The 20,100-nt window shown below is 45.5% G+C and overlaps 1 protein-coding gene across 1 annotated transcript in view; it reads right to left on the reverse strand.

The window, feature by feature from the left end:
• Positions 1–1,034: 1,034 nt before the first annotated feature.
• Positions 1,035–20,100, reverse strand: part of heca (hdc homolog, cell cycle regulator) — a 44,938-nt gene continuing 25,872 nt past the window's right edge. The window contains exons 4-5 of the mRNA XM_084314692.1: positions 5,289–5,443; positions 1,035–1,532 (exon numbers count right to left, since the gene is read on the reverse strand). Of these exons, the coding sequence (XP_084170818.1) occupies positions 1,368–1,532; positions 5,289–5,443 (320 nt within the window). The 3' untranslated portion in view covers positions 1,035–1,367. The remainder of the gene's footprint in view (positions 1,533–5,288; positions 5,444–20,100) is intronic.

Below are 20,100 nucleotides of genomic sequence, written 5' to 3' on the forward strand. Positions count from 1 at the left end.
AAATTGTACATTGGACTATTGACAAAACCATACTAGGTAAATTACTGTACATTGGAGGGGGTTGGGTTAGGATATTTACAGGGGCCAGTGTTGAATTGCAGTCTCCCGTAGGTGTCCCTTGAGAGAGGTTTTGAAAGTGGGTAGTGATCCACATTCCTTTACAGCTTTGGGTAGGGCGTTCCACATTGATGTGGCATAATTGCGAAACGTGTTTAGTCCCTTATTTGAGCCGAATCTGGGTTTAACATGATTTGTGGAGCTCCCTCTGGTGTTGTGATCGTGGTATTCACTGACCTTTGGGAAGTATTTTGACATGTACATGGGTACCTTGGTTGTGTAGTGTATCTTGTAGACCAGGCCCATTGCAAGTTGCTGTACTCTGTCGTCTACTCTAAGCCATCCTAGGTTGTCAAAGTGGGCAGGGGTGAGGTGGGTTCTAGGAGTAAGGTCAAGCAGTAGTCTGACCAGTTTGTTTTGAGATGTTTGTAATTTTGTTTTTAGCGCCTTTGAGGTGCTTTGGTACCATGAGGTGCAAGCATAGTCGTAGTACCCCTGAATGAGTGCTCCTGCCAGAGTCTTCAGGGTAAAAAAACAACACTGTTTTTGTGGAAATTAACCAACTTTCCTCTCTTTCACACGGTAAAATTAGTTTAACCAGCCAGGAGCAATACAAACAGAACCACCGCGGTCCCGTTGTTTTGTAGGCAACATTTTATTTACTGACTGACCCATTCACTATAGGCAGCTAACCAGCAGTGTATACACCAAACCAGCCCCATGACGTCAGCAACAAAATGGCCGCGCCCATGGCGAAAACAGGGAAATTATATTTGATTTTTCAGACAAATAAGCAGGATTTCACATTTTATTATAGGACCCTGTCTTACACAAGGTACACAACAAACAAACTAGGATCACATTGTTCACTGCTTCATCTCCCCTATCGCTGTAATCTAGAATCTAGGGCTATTCAAGTTGTGGGTTTCAGTAAACTAAGACAAATAAATTAAAGACCAACATGTAACTTTCTCTTCTTTATTCGAGAGTTTTCATTTAAATGTTTTTGTAAAAAAAGAAAAGAAAAAAACGTTTGGCATACAGTTACATTCACTTGTCACAGTTAAATGTGTTTGCTTGACTTTAAGTGCTAGCTCCACAGCCTCCTTTACGGTCCAACAGAACTTTCCTCCCGTCTCTTGGGGACCTTTTAAAATACAGTCATTGTCTCTCTGAACGTACAAATCAGAACAACGGCAACAGAACTAAAACGTCCGTAAAAAGAACTGAGGCCCGAAAGAAATAAGAAATTGCCTAGATTAGATTAAAAAACAAAGAGGAATTTAACTAGCATGCATGAACAACATTTGTCAATAAGCCTCTAGGACTTTGAAGGATGAGAATGGTTTGACAAAGTGGTAGTCCAGGTTACCACAGTGAGGACACTGTTGCACGTTGCTGTACTCTGAGAAGTACTGCATGCCCACACGCACATCCACCACCGCTTTACCACAGTGTTTACAGTTCAGACGAGCCTGAGGAGAGAGGGAGACGGGATGGGAGGAAATAAGAGGAGAGGAGAGAGACACACAAGGGGGGTGAGGAAATAAGAGAGAAGAGAGACACAAGAGGGGGTGAGGAAATAAGAGGAGAGATGAGAGGAGAGGGATACAGAGAGGAAAGGAGAGGGGGAAATGGAGAGGATGATGAGGAGATTTTAATGCTCTGTCATTTATCCCATGTCACTAACGTGGCTGAAGTGAAAAGGAAATAATTATATTCTTAGTATTATTTGTACTTGAGCACTGTACTAGTGATGCATTTATACTACTTTATAACTGTACCTAAGTACTAGTGCTGAATTGATAGTACTTTATAACTGTACCTAAATACTAGTGATGAATTGATACTACTTCATAGCTGTACTTAAGTACTAGTGATGCATTGATACTACTTTATTACTTACTTCAAAGGGCTTGAGCACAAACAGCATCTAACCTCTCTGACCTGTCCTACACACAGATTGATCTGAATCTAAGAAATGACCAACAATTATAACAATAATTATACAACTTATATATTGTACAACTACAAGTTCCAAGACATCAGTTTGAGAGAGGAATCATTGGAAATAGAAAAGGACTGTTGAATGAATTCTGTTGTCTATGGTTAAAACCTTTGTTTGCATGTTGTGGTGTGACTTAAAGGTGCGTTGTATTGTTTTTACAAAATGAGGGGTTGTCCCAACACTGAGAACATTTTAAATATGTGCATTGTGCCTTTTCTGCAGTTCAGTTGTGACAAGAACCCTCCCTCTTGAAATTAGCCATTCAGAATTGCAGCCACAATCCGTCATAGTTGAAGGAAAACTCCAACATTTTGGGAAATTAGCTTATTTAACACTTTGATTGCCTAAGGCTAAATTCATGATATACCATAGGTTGCCAGCTCTATTTGTCTATGGAGAAGTACCCCTTCTTTGCAGGGCTATAACTTTTTAAATTCTATTGCTAAATTGCCATTATTATGGCCCATTCAAAGTCCTATATTGTTCATTGTGTAGCAACGTTAAACTTTTTCATTCACATATTCATAGTAAAATATGGTCTAATGTATAAGTATGTTTTCATCTCTTTCTGCAGCTTTCTCCAGAACGTGATCTATAGCCCCAAATGCATTATATTGATGATGAAATACAGTTTGATGGCAATCGGCGCGATATAAAAAATTTCAATTGGACGTACTTCTAGAAGTTTCTACGTATCATCTGATGATGACCGGATGGGCGGGGGATCGTTTATAATTCCGTGGGCAGCGTTATATCATTCATCTAGTGTGGGTCATATGTTCATCAGAGCAGTTTATATCGAACACGTTCAAAAATAACGCTGAATCTTACCGTATCTTCCTCGCGCCGTTGGACGATCAGCGTGGTGTAGACCGTTTTCGATTATGGGATGTTTATCCTGATGAACCATTTCCAGGTTGTATAATACTATATACGTCCAAATAACGTTGTTTATTGAGTTAGGGCGAGCGATTGATCATCCAGTGTGTTGAGATGGAGTCCGGCTACCGATCGCGAGTGCCCGGAGCACATAGGATGAGCACTTCCTGTTTGGCGAGCCCCTCCCTCTTGGCCGATCTGCCGATCGGCCACCAGATGGCGCTCTCGAACCGCTAAACAGTTGATGGGAGCTCACCAGTACATCTCAGGGCTCCGGAAAGAAAATATGATTTCGATCACAGATTTTTGAAATATTGATATCAAAGACGAGTTACGGCGTCCTCGGCAACTTGAGCATGGCGGGGAAGGACGCCTAAAAGCGTCTTCCGGCAGTTAAAGTGTTAACATCTTCCCTGGAGTTAGACAAGAGGATACATACCTTTTTTGTCTCACTGCATGCATTAGGCTTAGGGAACGCCCGCACCGTTAGCGTAGCTTAGCTTAATCACTGGAAGTGGGTCAGACCTTTACCCTGAAGTTCCCTACAGTCACGAAATACACTCCAAATACAACTCCAAAACGTTCCTGTAAACATGTTGTGACCTGTGTATTTACCACGTGGAGAAATAAAAAATAGGATCCGAACCGATTGAAGTTATTATGGATACCATGACTGTGGTCTGTGGTAATTTTTAAGGGGCTAGCGTTACACAATAAATGAGTTATAATAATACCACAAGTGTGGATTCACTCGCCCAAACCCTGTAGCCGTGCATCGCAGTCACGAAAGGGGCTAACTAGGTCGATAGTCCAGCAACGTTATGTCCTATTCATCAATTTCACAATATTCGCCAACGTTAGACAGATGGAATACAGCCTTCCATCTAAAAACATAAATGAAAACTTACCACAGTCATGGTATCCATAATAACTTCAATCGGTTCGGATCCTTTCAATGAAATGAAAATGTAAACAAACACTGGCCTCACGTTAGAAAGTAGCACTGGTGACGTGAAATCACTGAGCCCAGAGAGGAGTGGTTTGGCAACAAAAAAAATCCGAGTATATCTGCTTAGAAAACGTAAATGTCGAATTCAATAATTTTTTATTTCTCCACGTGGTAAATACACAGGTCACAACATGTTTACAGGAACGTTTTGGAGTTGTATTTGGAGTGTATTTCGTGACTGTAGGGGACTGTAGGGAACTTCTCTGCAGGGCTATAACTTTTAAAATTTTATTGCTATATTGACATTACTATGGCCCATTCAACATCGATTATCTATCGTTCAGGATGTGGGAACGTTATACTTTTTCATTCATACATTGTTGTGTTAATACCTTCGAGAATATAAGTGTTTTTAATCTTTTCTGCTGTAATTCCAAAAACGCTAGTTATAGGCCCAAACGCATATGATAGATTATCGATTGGCGTTTCTTTCCCATACACGCTATATTAAAAAATTAAAATGTATATGATCGGTATACATTATGCTTAATCATGCGTGGAGGAAAGGGGGGGGGGGGTCGTTTATAATTCCTTGATCATCAGTAACGGCTTTATGTAGTATGAGTGATATATTGATCAGATGGTTTGCAGTGAAATGAATAAACAATCGGGCTGAAAATAACGTTACTGTTCTCTTACCGTGGGCCGATGAGACTGGCGGTGAAAGATCCCAATTATTCGACGCCGATCGCCTAGGTCCATTTCCGGTTTGTATGGCGCAATAAACGCCGAAATCATATCGATTATTAAGTTTAGAAAGCGATCCATATGTACTATAGTGTCTGTCAGGAGTCCCGTAGCGAGATGTGACTGCCGGAGGAATTTCCTCGATGCACCGATGACACTTCCGGTTTTTGCGAGAGTGTAACTCGCCCGACCATCCACCAGGCAGCGGTATTGATTGAGCCGTTGCAGTCCCATCTAGGGTCCCGCTAGGGCATCGGGGGTTGGGTGGATGAATTATGAATGCCATGGCGAAAAAATGAAATATTGATCTCAAACGCTGTACAGCGATGTTGGCGGTCAACGCATGGCGGGCAATAACGCTGAAAAGCGATTTTGGCGACCAATGTGTTAAAGTGGTGTATACACACTTTCGGTGGTGAAAGTAGGGAAGGAGCTGATGGTGTGGCCACGACCCCGCTTATATAGGAGCGGATGTGGGTGTGGCCAGGCGGAGGTGAATAGGGGTGTGTACATGTGAAAGTTTTTTCAGTATTAGAATGGATTAATCATTAAAGGGATAGTTCCAATAGAGCAGAGCGTAAAGCTATACGATCTAATCTATAACGTGAAGTATCCTTTAACCCCCACATGGAGACGAGCTGTACGTACCTGGCAGCATGGTGAGGCAGCCAGTATATCGTAGGTGTACATGGTGCCTAGTTGGTGCCAGCTGCCGTCCCAGAGCGACTTGCACTTAATGCAGATGATCTTATGGACTCCTTCTAAACAGTCCACACATAGAGCATACAGGTGCATCAGTCTGCCTGGTAGAAACAAAGCATACAAAAGAAAACCAAGCAGCAAGTTAAAGGTGCTATAGAATAGATAACATACAGCCACTAGATGTTGCACTAGAGCCCCAGTAAGGCTGAGACGATATGCCATTTGGAAGAATCGATAAATCGGGACAAAATTAATCAATAAATATCTATTTCTTTATTATTATTATAAAAAATATATATTATTATTACGGCATCTTCCTGATTGCTACTGGCAGCGCGCTAAGCACGATTCGCTGTCGTGGGCCAACTACAGCATCGCAAAAACAGTGAGTGCACGTGACACACACACGAACTAACGTTAAATAATATTTTTTTCTTAAAAAAATAAAAAGTATTAAACAAAATAAAAGATAAATGTACACATGCAAAAAATTAAATGACGCCACTTATCGATTTCACACAGTTATCAATCAATCAAGTGGTCTCAGCCTTAAGCCCCAGCATGTCATTTATCCAATCAGGTGCATTCCACATGGGGAAATGGGAAGTAGGGATACATGCATGCAACATGTAAACAACAACATTCATTTTGGACCCACACAAATCTTTTTTATGATGAATTCATTAATCAATCGGTTTTTGGGGGAAAGGACTACTTTTATTCCGCACATTTCTAAAAGCTCTGTGGATGTATTTTCTTTTTTAAATGATTACTCTACATACAACTTTTATCTACAGCTCCTTTAACACTTCAGGGCTGTACACTGCGACAAGATGATCGCGAATTTCCCCTTTAATTGGCCGTTGCGATTGGTAAATATTATCTGGGGGCGGGCTTGCGAGTAGTGCTTTCAAGCCTTGCATTCGCATTTCACTCCTAAATTATCCAAGGCGTGTGATGACGCGATGACGTCACTCGCGCGAGCTGAGCAGTGAGCACTCAGCAGGTATGATCAGCGGGAACAATCGACTGAGCACTCACTCTGATAGACTGGCTGATTTAGCTATGAAGAAAAGAAAAGTAAAGTTAGTATTGCTTCATATTTTCGACGCGTTCGACCTCCTATAGTGAGCCGAACTGAACTGAACTCAGACACACGGAGAGAGCTGCGGCGTCTGCTGCTCCTCCTCCTCCAGCCCCTCCCGCACCCGTGGCTGTTGTAAACACTAGTCTCTAGTGGGACACTGGGACCTCGGTGAGCCTGCCAGCCGGCTAGCTACTGATAGCTCCTGATATCAACAAATGCTCCAGCAAGTCTAGTAGTGCATGATAGCTCGCGTTAGCTTACTGTTCAAAACGAAACGTCCCATTAAACGAAATAGTTCAGATAGCTCCTGATATCAATGTCTTATAACACTGAGTCGATGCGTATTCGAGCTGAGGGCACGCTGAATATAGTCAATAGGGCAGCGTTTCCGTTAGAACATATTCGTGCCGGTCTGGGTGTCCTGCAAGATTTCTATCACCGGACATATTCGAGATATTCCGGTCAGAGTTTTAAACAGCAGTCTATTATAATCACATTTTTATGAGCTAACGAATTCCGTTATAATTGGACATGTGTATTAATTACATCAAGCGAAGAATGAGAAATTGATTTGCAGAATCAAATTACTAAATTACTATCGCCTCTCAAGTTAGTGCGATACGCTACCAGCATCAAGCTCCCGCCCCGCAGGCTCCCGCTGCAGCAGCTCTGTCACACGCACCCCCAAATGAATCTCGAGTCGACATCGCTTCACCTCGTTGTATCAGACACGTCACACATATCATAATGTTCAACTTCACGTATACAGTCATTAATATATTCCAAATAAAATAAGTCCCTCGATACTCCGTGCTGCTGCTGACTTGAAATAAAATAGACCGCGTATGTGGGCAGTCGGTCCGACACTAAACAGCAGTCTGTTATAATCACATTTTTATGAGCTAACGAATTCCGTTATATTGGACATTTGTATTAATTATATCAAGCGAAGAACTGAGAAAGCAGAGAGACGGCAACATTATCGTGGTTTGCGTGACGACTCTCTCCACCTCGCAACGACTTATTTGCAAAGAGTATGGCGCTGCAGAGAAGCTGATTTAGCTGTTATTGGCTCTTTTCTGGGAACCGCACAGCAGCGCCCCCCACCCAACATTGGCTGAAAATGGCTGAATTGGAGTACTGCTGGAATACTGCATTGTGCTGATAGTGCTCTGGCTCTGCAGCTTCACAAAAGTTCGCACACCCAGCACTAAGCTCTCGCTGACGACGTCGTTGTCATTATTAGAAGCAACGAGGAAACAAATGTAATGATCGTTTCGTTCATCGCATAGGCTATTTAATTTTAGCCTATTTTAATACAATTCAAATAATCAAATTGTGCTTAGACTCAGGGAATTATTTTCACCGGACATTAAGACCGGAGAGAGTAAATATGTCGGACTTCAACAGATTTTGCCGGTCAAATACCGGTAATTACCGGCTAACGGAAACGCTGAATAGGGTCCAGCTGCAGCGCCGGAGAATCCTGGCCGTAGCTGGAGGCTACAGTATAGGGTCCAGCTGCAGCTCCGGAGAATCCTGGCCGTAGCTGGAGGCTACTCGAGTACACACAGACAGTGGAGCTGGTTGCATATAGCGAGCATTTTGACTTGTTGCGTGGTGGCGATGTCTCGCAGATAATACAACTACAAGTATGATTATATAATATATATATTTTATTAAAAGAAAATATATATAAAATTATTTTTTTTTAAATCAAAAACAATCGATATAAATAATGGTAAAATTGTTATTTAAAAATTTGCCCCTAAAAAATTTTTTTTGCCCCTAAATGAAAAGTGTGCCCCTAGTGAAAAAGCTTAGCGTACAGCCCTGCACTTTCAGTGCCAACGACGGGAAATCTTGTTAGTTCATGCCAACCGCTGAGTGCCAACGACGAGAAATCTTGTCGTTTAATCGTTATTTCTTTTATTAGCGATTTCCATTCATATTTCATCAATATAGCCTCACGTTACCAGTGGGGATCTGTCTGAGCTCAAACAGGGAAAATACCTCCCCCTATCGTCTCTCCGGATGGTACTGCACCCCATTGGATTGGATTGAATGAAACTCATGGGGGAAAAAAATAGTCCGGAATCCACATTTTACTTGTCAGACAAGTAACCGGAGACGATCCAAGTCATTGCCCACCATCAGAACAGTGTGGAATCGGTATTTCCAGTACCCAGCATTGGATCAATAAACGTGATCGATATTTGGAATGGCGATCAGGAATTGGAATACTCTTGAGAACATCTGATCTGAGGTAAGGAATCTATTTTACCAGTATTGGGATAATCAGAGCTGTTTTCACGTATATATCAACGTGTCCCCTATGTGTGTATGTGGCTGTGAGTGTGTGTAACTGATCAGGAAATAAGAATGGATTTTTCAGCCCGCTTCTATAGCGTGCATAAGTACACATACTATCGATAATCTAGCGTTTATTTGAAAACGATTCATAAATAGGCAGAAAAATTACAACGTGTTTTGTGTATTACAGTAAAGCACGATTCCTGCAGAATCTTTTTTTTTTTCAGTTAAAAAAAACTAGTGTTATTCAAAATGGTATAAAACGGAAATGAACCGATTAAAAAACAATCCGTTTCGACAATGTTGACTGCAAACAAGTCATTGATAAGCGACGGTCATATTACACACATAGCCATAATTTAAGATATAGTTTATGCGTTCGCAAATATGAGACACATCTATAGTTTTTCGTACTATACTGTTTCCGTCATGTATATGTTCTAGGTGGTGTTTTCTGTACTGTACTGTTCCATGTGTCTTTTATGTTTTATGTGGTGTATTGTCGCAGCTACCACCTGCACCGTGCTTGAATTCCACCGGCCTGGCCGTGTGGCAATAAAAGGAACTTGAACTTGAGAGCTCTGTCATTGAATAGAGCGGTGGCATTCAACGGGGTAAATAGCACACGGAGGCTGGCATGAAAAGTGTTAAGGTATTCCTCTGACATCGGTGTGTGAATGTGTGAGTGCTTTGGATAAAAGCTCTATATAGATGCACCATTTACCATTTGGTGTACTATCCAAGACCGCCCTCTGCTGGGCAGAACTCTCCTCTGCACAGGCCACAAGAAGAGAACTATATACCTGGGGAGTCGCCCACTCCTTGTTACAGCTCCATGAAATGATGTAACCTAAATTAAAAATAGCAATACCTTGTCTGCTACCTTATCATGTCATTATTGAGCTTAATACAACACAAGGATTCTATGTCCCCCCCGATGATCACCTCCCCTCCCTTCTCCTGCAGCTAGACTGGTTGTACTGGGCAGCTCCCAGCTCCCCTCTCTTCTCCTGCAGCTAGACTGGTTGTACTAGTTACCTCCCAGCTCCCCTCCCTTCTCCTGCAGCTAGACTGGTTGTACTGGTTACCTCCCAGCTAGGGCTGGGCGATATGACCAAAAACGTTATCGCGATAAAATTATAAAATTATTTTCATATAATTCGATATCGATAATTATCGTCGATATAATGTCCGTCAAGTTTAATTAACTTCTTATGCTGCTGCGAATGTCTCAAGTCGAGTTGATGTCATCATCAGTCCGCGCACGTTAGTAGTTAGCCGACAAGCGGAGTATCTCATGACAATAAATGACACTAAAATACTCTCTTCCGCCACAATATATTGAAATGAACTGTATACCCCACTCTACTATAAACGTGGCCTCAGAATTCAAAACACACACATACTCGGCACGTAAATATATAAAACATCGCCGTGCAAGCTAATTAGCCTAGCAAGCCTGTAGTATCTAAGCGGTGTATTCCATGACACAATGTGCTAAATATGACACTAAAATACTCTCTTCCGCCACAATATATTGAAACGACGTCCACTGTATACCCCCACTACTATAAACGTGGCCTCAGAATTCACGCCACACACATACTCGGCACGTAAATATATAAAACATCGCCGTGCAAGCTAATTAGCCTAGCAAGCCTTGTTGTTGAGTGAGTCCTACCTCCTTCCGGGTTTACTTCGCTCTCGGCCATCTCCTTCACTGATTGGTTGTTAGCTGTTGTGCGTAAACACGTCATCACGTAACGTTGGTTGTTAGTGAGTGTGCTGAGCCGAGGCTGAACGGAGCCAAGCTTGGAAAATCGATATATCGAAACTTTGCGACCACGTTTCATGTTTATTTCGAGGAAATAATTTATCGCGATAGTTATCGTTATCGTTTTATCGCCCAGCCCTACTCCCAGCTCCCTTCTCCTTATTGGATTATTGAAGGACATTCTAAAGATCTCACACATAACCCCAAAGTATCTCTGTCCCTTCCCCCCCCATCTCTCCCTCTCTCTTTCTCTCTCTCTATTTCACTCTTTTCGCTCTCTCTCTCTCTTGACCTAACGACCTGACCTCCCTGTGCCTGGTGCCGATTCGGCATCATTCATGAAGCGATATAAGAACAGATTTCGTTCTTAACTAGCATTTCCTCTTATTTTGTTCTTACCTGGGATTCAGCAACGTTTTCTTATTGTTGCTTTTCTCTCTCAGGCAAGACCAAATTCTAAGAGTGGTCGAGAGCACTCTTACCCAGATAAGAAACTCTTACCCAGATGAGAAACATTAAAAAAAAAAAAAAAAAAAAAAAAAAAAAGCCTACCATTCATAATAATAATACATCAGATTTATATAGCGCTTTTCCTAATGCTCAAAGACAATTTACAAAACAAACAATATAATACAGTTTTAGTAGATCAAATAAAAATATATATATAAAAAGGTGAGAGAGGAAGGAGTTCATGGGTTGAAAGCAAACCATTGGTCAATTGCCCCCAAATACGACTTTATAAACCCAGAACTTTTCAATAATAATAATTATTATTATAACTTATTGCATGCGTTCTGCTTCTGAAATGGATTATATATTGCTGTTAGAACAGTTAGATGCTGGCTGCCCAGGCCGTACGCATAGAACGCATATTTACAACCTCTCCTCTCCTCCCCTCTCTTCTATGCTCCACACTACAAATTCTGAGCACACTCTGGGTTTTAGCCACAGGGACCTTTCAGAGTGAGATGACAGGTGACAGATCCGGTATTTCCAAACCTATAGGTTCAGAAATTCCGGATCTGTCACCTGTCATCTCTCTCTGAAAGGAGAGAGCATAGGATCAGTGACATATACATATCAGTATACTGCGCGATTGGTTCTTGACAAGCACGCAGTCGTTCAGTATTGACAAAGCCTACTTTGCTAGAACGATTTATTTCACACTATACAGTACGTACGTACGTATACGTATAAGTACAAGTATAAGTCTTTATTTGTCATCAGATTAACACACATGCGGTCAGGTGGCGTAGCGGAGATTGCGCTCGTCACCAATGCAAGAGGCTGCGGTCTCGACTCCCGGAGTCAGCATTGCCTTGGCTTGGGCTGATCGCTATACTAACTCGTTTGGCTGGGTTAGGGGGAGGGAAGCCGTGGGCAGGCATGCAGTCGTGCACAAACTAGAGATGTTCCGATACCATTTTTTCCTTTCCGATCCGATTCCGATACCTAAGCTTTGGGTATCGGCCGATACCGATACTTATCCGATACCAGTGCATACATTAAAAAAATAAAAAAATATATATAAATTATAAAACGTTTTTTTTTTTTTTTAAATACAGCTACTGTTTTATATATACTGTTTTTTAGTAATAAGTAATAACTATAAAGTAATGGTATTTATTCAACAACAGGTGATTGTATAGATTAGTATTAGTATCAGTAATTGAAAACTATCTCAATGAGTTCACCCACGGAAAGGTTGTTGGCACATTAGTTCCACACGGACATTATTCGTTGCTGCACTTGCTTCCACAAGAAGGCTCCGTTTAGTACCAGAGGCTCTGTTGTTGTGATTTTTGCACAATAAATATTCAACATTCTCTTTTGAGACTCCGCCTCAGACTCTTATCATTTGGCACTAAAAGCTAAACATTGTCGCTGATATGGCTGTCCGCAACATGTCATTAATTGTGTACGCGACGTGCAATTGTGCAATGACAACGTTACCGTGAGCTAGGTTAGCTAGCATGAGCTACCGCTATATGGAAAGACTGTAACGTTACTGCCGGTGACATTGTGATTTAACTTGGAATACTCCTTTGCCAACTTGCTGTACTTTGCTTGCAGATCTGCAGTCATTATTGCTGGATTATGAATAGCCCCAACTTTAGCCAAGGTAACGTCAAAGCTAGCTTTCGGTTAGCTGTTCAATGCTAATAACACCAGCCACCAAGCGAACTCATCAGAGCTCCCCGTCAACAGCGCTGTCGGGACAATGGCATTTTAAGAAAGTATCTGCTCTGCTGTTAATGGCAATTGACACTTTAATTCACGGTCGATTAAGCACACGTTTGTTTTATAATGCTCACCCAGCGAAGTATGAGTATATAAAGTATCTACAGAGCCCAACGTCCGCAGTGTTGTTGATAAATTACGTCATATGGTATCGGAGCGCAACATTAGAGGGTACTCGCCGATACCGATACCAGCATTTTAGGCAGTATCGGCGGCATTTCCGATACTGGTATCGGTATCGGAACAACTCTAGCACAAACGCGGTTAAACGCCGTTTAGGTATGTCACTGAGGCAGAAGTGCGCGCGGATGTTGAGTATCCGAACATTCTTCTTTCCTCCAGAGCTTACATCTCTGGGAGGACATCCCCTGTCTCCAGCGGTACCATCGTTTCCCCCTATAGTGCCATCCTACGCCAGGCGGCGTTTAGTCTAGTACCCCATCGTAGGAATTATTCATTCCAACTGACGTTTGCTACTGACTGACTTTATTCATATTCTTCGCCATACAAGCGCAACCTTAATTCCCACTCTGTATAATTGATGCATAATAATAAATCTTCTAAATGATATTTCTTTGTCACCGTGCCGTATATTCTGAGTGTCTGCCATAATTAGTTGTACTGTCTGGCAAGTAATAATAAGTACATAATGTAGTAGTGGTTTAATCTATCACAATCTTTAATACAGTCAGGGTTTTGTAACCCCTCAGTTACAATTGGTCCTTCGAGCCGGAGGGTATCAGTACTCTTAATATCATATTAATAGTGATATGGCCAGCGGCGGACACTCTCCAAACGGCTCTCCCAAACTAGAGCGCCCTAGGCGCAAACGTCAGCCCCCTCCACACCTGGAGGACTACGCTTTTGTTTTACCTCCTAGCTTATCTAAAAAGACGCTAAGCACGGATAAAACTAATAGCTTAAGCATGCCCAATCCTATCGACTTGTCGGCCCCACCAGTAGAGACCCCAGTGGGTTCAAACGAAACTGACTTAGCTCACGGGGGGGAACAAGCGGGACATGACGTGACTATACCCAAAGACAGCGCCACCGGGATAGACCCCGGAGCGCCAAAGGATAAAGACAGCGCCACCGGGATAGACCCCGGAGCGCCAAAGGATAAAGACAGCGCCACCGAGATGGACCTCGGAACGCAAGAGACCCAAGAGCGCGCACCCGAGATAGACCTCGGCGCGCACCCAAGAGAAGAGTACCGCGTCTTAGAGATGGACCTCGGAGCGCGTAAAGAGAACAGGTCACCACCAAGTCCCGTCAACGCCAGATCACCCTCATCAGCGTCATACCCCAGCGAGGCTGACCAGAGACTAGCGCAGGTCCTGATTGCCACGCTGACAGCTTCAACCGAAAGAGAACGGCTCCAAGCGCAACAACAGAGTGAGCGCGAACATTCTGCAGTGGAAAGAGAACGTCTCCAGGCGCAACAACAGAGTGAGCGCGAACATTCTGCAGTGGAAAGAGAACGCATCCGACTAGAAGAGAGTCGCCTCCAGGCCGACGCAGCGATGACCATCAGACTGGAAGAGAGGCGCCTCCAGGCTGAAGAAAACATTCAGCGAGACCGCGCCAACGCGCAACGCGATGCACAGCGCGACGTCGCCAATGCACAGCACGAGACGGAAAGAGACCGGTGGCAGGCGCAGATGATGGAGCAATTGCTCCAGAGGGCGACTCCCCACTCCTCCACCCGGAGCTCCCGGAGATCATCACGACACGGGTCGAGGGCACCTTCCCCTCCCCGACAAATCTACACGGGACCCAGCCAGCAGGAAGAACCTGCTTACGTCGCCGAGCCCCCTCCCCGACCAGTCTATACGGGACCCAGCCAACGGGAAGACCCCGCCTACGTCGCCGAGAAACTAACTAAGAGACTTCAAGACCTAGCGGAGGACGAGGGAGGACATCAAGCCCCCACGCACAAACCCATCTCGGACCAGGAGGCCCAGTACATCCCCGACCTCAGCCCCGAGCCACTGCGTTACGAACCCCCGACCCAACCCATGGGTGAGTTTAATACCCAGTCAGCACCGAGGAGCAGTACCTGGCGGCCCGGCCTCTGGTACCCACCCAGCACTAACCCACGACCACCCGTACGGGGAGACTCGCCCAGGAGGCCTCTCCCCCTACGCGCATCTGTGTCCCAGCCATCCATGGCATCTTACCTTGGAACACCCACGTTCCCAGACTTTACGCGTGAGGACAGAGCACAGTATACGGAACTACGCATGTGTTTAGAGACTATCATGTCCGAGGTACACGACGAGTCTTATAAATATGCCATCCTCCTCAAGCACCTTAAAGTGCCCAGAGCGCATAACATAGCGCTGGCATATTCGAGCTCAAGAACCCCCTACTCTGATGCTCTGGTGGCCCTCGACGCGCGCTACGGACGCATATGGGATTACGTAATCCAAGAAATACGAGATATCGACCGCCTCCCCCCAGCCAAAGACAATAGAGCACTAGATGACCTCTCTATCAAGGTGCAATCCCTTGTGGGGATGCTGGGGTCACAAAAGGAGAAGGGGAGATATGAACTATATGCAAATTCTAACGTGGAGCGGATACTGGAGAAGCTCCCTCCAGCCCGTCAAGAGCGTTTTCGGAGGCAGAGAGACCACCGTGACCCCCACGGCCCAGAACCATCCCTCCTAGACCTGGCTGATTTCCTCGCCAGGGAGGTCAGCAGTCTACGATTAGACACGTTCGTGTGGGGTGGCTCTGACCCTAAAGATGGACCGAGAAGGTTCAACGACAACCGCCGGTCCGTGACCGTGATGCACCAGACCGAGGCCGTGTCACGGCAGACGAGCCACAACCCCCACGCCAAGGAGAAGTGGAAGGCTGTCTGTCAGTACTGTGACAGTGAACACCAGCTGTCACAGTGCAACGCCTTCAAAGACCTAACCACAGCCGAAATAGGTCAGTGGCTTAAGGACAAACGCTGCTGCTTCCGCTGCGCGCGCGGCCACATGGCAGCCGAGTGCCGCCTGAAGAAAAGATGCGGCAAGTGTGACGGCGCCCACCTAGAAGTCCTGCATGAGAGCAACAAGCGCCCACCAGGAAACCAAAGTCGGCCCATCACGGTGATGTACCAGGCCGAGGCGGTGTCACCACCGGCCAGCCTCAACCCCCCCGCCAAAGAGGAATTTGAGATCGCCTGTTTTTACTGCCACGGCGGACACTGGCTGTCAAAGTGCAACGACCACAAGACACTGACCCCCGCTGAAATGGATCAGCGGCTTAAAGCTAACACGCATGACCCCGCTTACTGCGAGGCACTGCGCAGGGTCCACAGGAGAAAACTAGCCCTACAAGGCAACCCACCAACAGGAGTGCTCCACATCGACCCCAAGTATAGTGGGAGCCCCCGAGTGCTCATCAAAGTGGTCAGAGTGCTCCTGAGCTACGAGGACAAGGTCCTGGACACTTACGCCGTCCTCGACGACGGGTCAGAAAAGACTCTCCTCCTCGCTTCCGCCGCAGCCCAGTTGGGCCTGCGGGGTACCAAAGAAACAATGACAATCCGCACTATTCAGCGAGACCTAAAGACCATAAAGGGCGAAAACGTCTCATTCACAATAGCAGCGGTCGAGCAGCCCGAGAAGCGGTATCACTAAATCACTAAGGCATTTACAAGCCATGACATAGGTCTGTCGAGCTACGACTACCCCATCCCACAGCTGATGGCGAAGTACGAGCACCTACGCAGACTACCTATACCGCTCATCGACGGCGCCACACCAACCCTGCTCATAGGCTCCGACCACGCGGACCTCATTGTCCCAATCGAGGCGGCCCACATCGGACCCAAAGGATGCCCAGTCGCGGTTCAGACCCGACTGGGGTGGACGCTCCAGGGCCCACTCGACGGACTTACCAGCCAACCCACGTCCACACGCTGCCTGTACACAAAGGTGAGCGACACAGGCCACTCTCTCGTACAGCCCGTTGAGAGGCTATGGACATTAGACGAGATGCCTGTGAGAGAACCGTGGGCTCAAGAAGAGGGAGTTCCGAACTCCACTCCCCTCAGCTACGCTCCAAGCGACGTGGCTGACCTCGAACCCAGCACCCCAAACTACCTCTTGATGGGGCGGCCGGAACCGGCCCCTCCTCAGACGGTGTACAGACAGAACAAGAGGAACGGACGGAGGATGTGGAGACACAACCAAGCACAGATCGACCAGTCTTGGGCCCGCTTCCTCCTAAGCTACCTACCATCCCTTCCAGCCCGTCAGAAGTGGATAAAGGCCAGGGACAACCTGAAGGTGGGCACATTCGTTATGATCATAGACCAGTCACTACCCCGAGCTACGTGGCCGGCCGGCCGCGTGAGCAGAGTGATTACTGGTGCCGATGGGAAGGTCAGAGCGGCAGAAGTCATAGTCCAAGGGCGGACTTACACCCGACCCGTGGCGAAGCTGATAGAGTTGCCGGAGCTCCCTGACTCCCCTGATGACGACCATGACCCACTGACTTTGTAGATTGCCCTACTCCTCACAACCAGTATTGAGCAGTTGACTGGACTATTAATCTGTCTCCCTTAACTAATTAGGTGCGGACTAATTAGGAGGCGGCTGTTGTGAAGGGCCAGATTAAAGCTGAGAATCTACGTTTATTGTTTTATATACCTTGTATATTATTTATATATATAAGTTATATCCCTTTAAGCCTGCGTTTGAATCCTAGTAATATTCACTTTCCTCATTGGATAATGCCCTGACGGCAGCGCCAGGCAGTCTCGTCCTCAGACAGGTTCAAGGGCGAGTCTGGGCATGTTGGAACATGCCTGGAGCCGGCGCATTGATTCGAGACGAGAACTGAGGTTTGGCACTAGAAAGCCACTTAAGTATATATATCGTGGCAGGTGCGAACAGCAGCAGTGTGTTCGGCGTTCGGTAAAACAGTGAAGTGCAAGCAGTTCGTCTAAACAGAGTGTTGTGAACCACGTGCGAAGTGAATAGTAAAAGTGTCAGAGTTAATGCAGTAACGTCAAGTTCGACTTAGCTTAATGTGAAGTAAAGAGTCGTCATTTAGTGTGAATCGTGCCAACAGCAGTTCGTTCGTGTGCAGCATTACCCAGCAGTTCGTTCGTTGAGTAACTAGTGGAACCTTAGCAAGTGTGCGTGGACTAAATACATTGGTGCCAGTACACAAGGAGGGCCTAGTCGTGGAACCTACTGGACATGTGCATATTGGAACAGACGGCGGCGATTGCAGAACCAGTATTGGTTGGATTATAGTGATTGTGGAACGTACTACCTGGAGAAGAGCCTCGTTAATACCCACTGTCGTTTGGATTTAACCACCTCGAAGATTTACCTCTGGCTAGCTTCGTGGACCGAAGCTAGCTGGCTATCGTCATTGCTATCGGGCAATTGGATTACAGTTATTGCTTTGTTGCTGAGCCTTTGGATTACAAGGACTGGATCTATACAAGAGCCCCTTCTTCTTCTTCAATTGAACAGACTGAGTATCCGAACATTCTTCTTTCCTCCAGAGCTTACATCTCTGGGAGGACATCCCCTGTCTCCAGCGGTACCATCGTTTCCCCCTATAGTGCCATCCTACGCCAGGCAGCGTTTAGTCTAGTACCCCATCGTAGGAATTATTCATTCCAACTGACGTTTGCTACTGACTGACTTTATTCATATTCTTCGCCATTAAAGCGCGACCTTAATTCCCACTCTGTATAATTGATGCATAATAATAAATCTTCTAAATGATATTTCTTTGTCACCGTGCCGTATATTTTGAGTGTCTGCCATAATTAGTTGTACTGTCTGGCAAGTAATAATAAGTACATAATGTAGTAGTGGTTTAATCTATCACAATCTTTAATACAGTCAGGGATTTGTAACCCCTCAGTTACAGCGATAGCATAACAACGGACTCCTCTCCTCCACTACCGCCTCTCCACCAGCGTCAATGAGTCCTCGGAGCAGCCGCCCATATCCGGCGGGGAGTCGCTGAAGGAAACTGTCCTTCTGTAAACTAACTCTAAGTTACATTGTTAATTTAGTTTGTATTTACTTTTCTAGTTTAAGTTAATTCAATTAAATTTTTTTTAACTACAATTACATTTAAAACATTTATGCATAATCATCATCTGTTCTGTGCGCAACCGAGGGAACATGTATGCGCATGCACGCGCACGTGGCGTTTGGGCATTTCCCATATTACGACTGCACCACTGGCCGTGGGTAGGAAACTGGCGTTGTGGACAGCGACGCCTACAGGTCAGGTCTGGGCGCTTGCTCAGTGGAGGCAGGACTTGAGGAAGGCAGCGTGACCTCCCACGCGTTACACTTCACCAATGAGAAGCCCTCGCTGCCAGGTGAGAAGAGAGCCACTGGCTGTCGCCGCACGTGTCGGAGGAAGCGTGCGGATACTTCAGGGTTCCCTTGTACCGACCAGTAGGAGAACATGCGCACAACAACCAGGTAGGGGAGGGGGGGAATTGGCACAACGACTAAATTGGGACGGGGAGAAAACAAAAAAATCGGAGAAAGAAAGATAAAAAAAAAAAAGAAAAAAAAAAGATTAACACACATGCGATGAGCGACCCACAGGAACACACACACATGCACTGAGTCGCGAGTCGTGAGACGTTCGTGTGTCATTTTGAGATCAGTCGCAAACCGCTTCCTGTTGAATGAATCAGACAGGGATCAGATGCCGAACCACGGCTGTTTTACACTCGCCTCATTCGCCTTATAAGGAGATGGCGGACGTGTCTGTATGCAAATTAATTGAGCGCAAACGCGCATTTCAGTTTAAGAATGAGTAGGATTCATCATGCAAGACACCTGGGTAAGCACAGATTTGGACGTTAAGAACGGCTTGATGAATGTGGCGGTGGCTTTTCTTATTGTTCTCTTTTTTTATTTTTTTATTTATTTTTTTGATCTTTTTCCCCCTCCTTTTTCCTCCTATTTTCTCCCATCCCAATGTTAGTCGTTATGCCAATTCCCAATCCCCTTCCTGGTTGCTGCGCACTTACCCCCCACAGTCGGTCTGGGAGAGTGGAGGCTATCACGTGCTTCCTCCGACACACGTCTAGCCAATCAACCGCTTCTTTTCACCTGGCAGCGCGGACTCTCACTGAGAGGGTGTAACGTGTGGAAGGATCACACTACCCCCCTTAGATCCTATCCGCGCTGAGCAGGCGCCCCGACCGAACTGTAGGAGTCGCTGTTTACAACGACCCGGACCCACCCCGCCAGCTTTTCCCACCCTCTAATACAGCCAATTGTATTAGTGTGAACGGCCAGCCAAGCTGGTGACAACGCCGGAGCTGTGAGCTGGATTCTAACAGGCGA

The sequence above is a fragment of the Notolepis coatsorum genome, assembly GCF_963971535.1.
Source record: "Notolepis coatsorum genome assembly, chromosome: 5".
Classification (NCBI taxonomy): Eukaryota; Metazoa; Chordata; class Actinopteri; order Aulopiformes; family Paralepididae; genus Notolepis; species Notolepis coatsorum.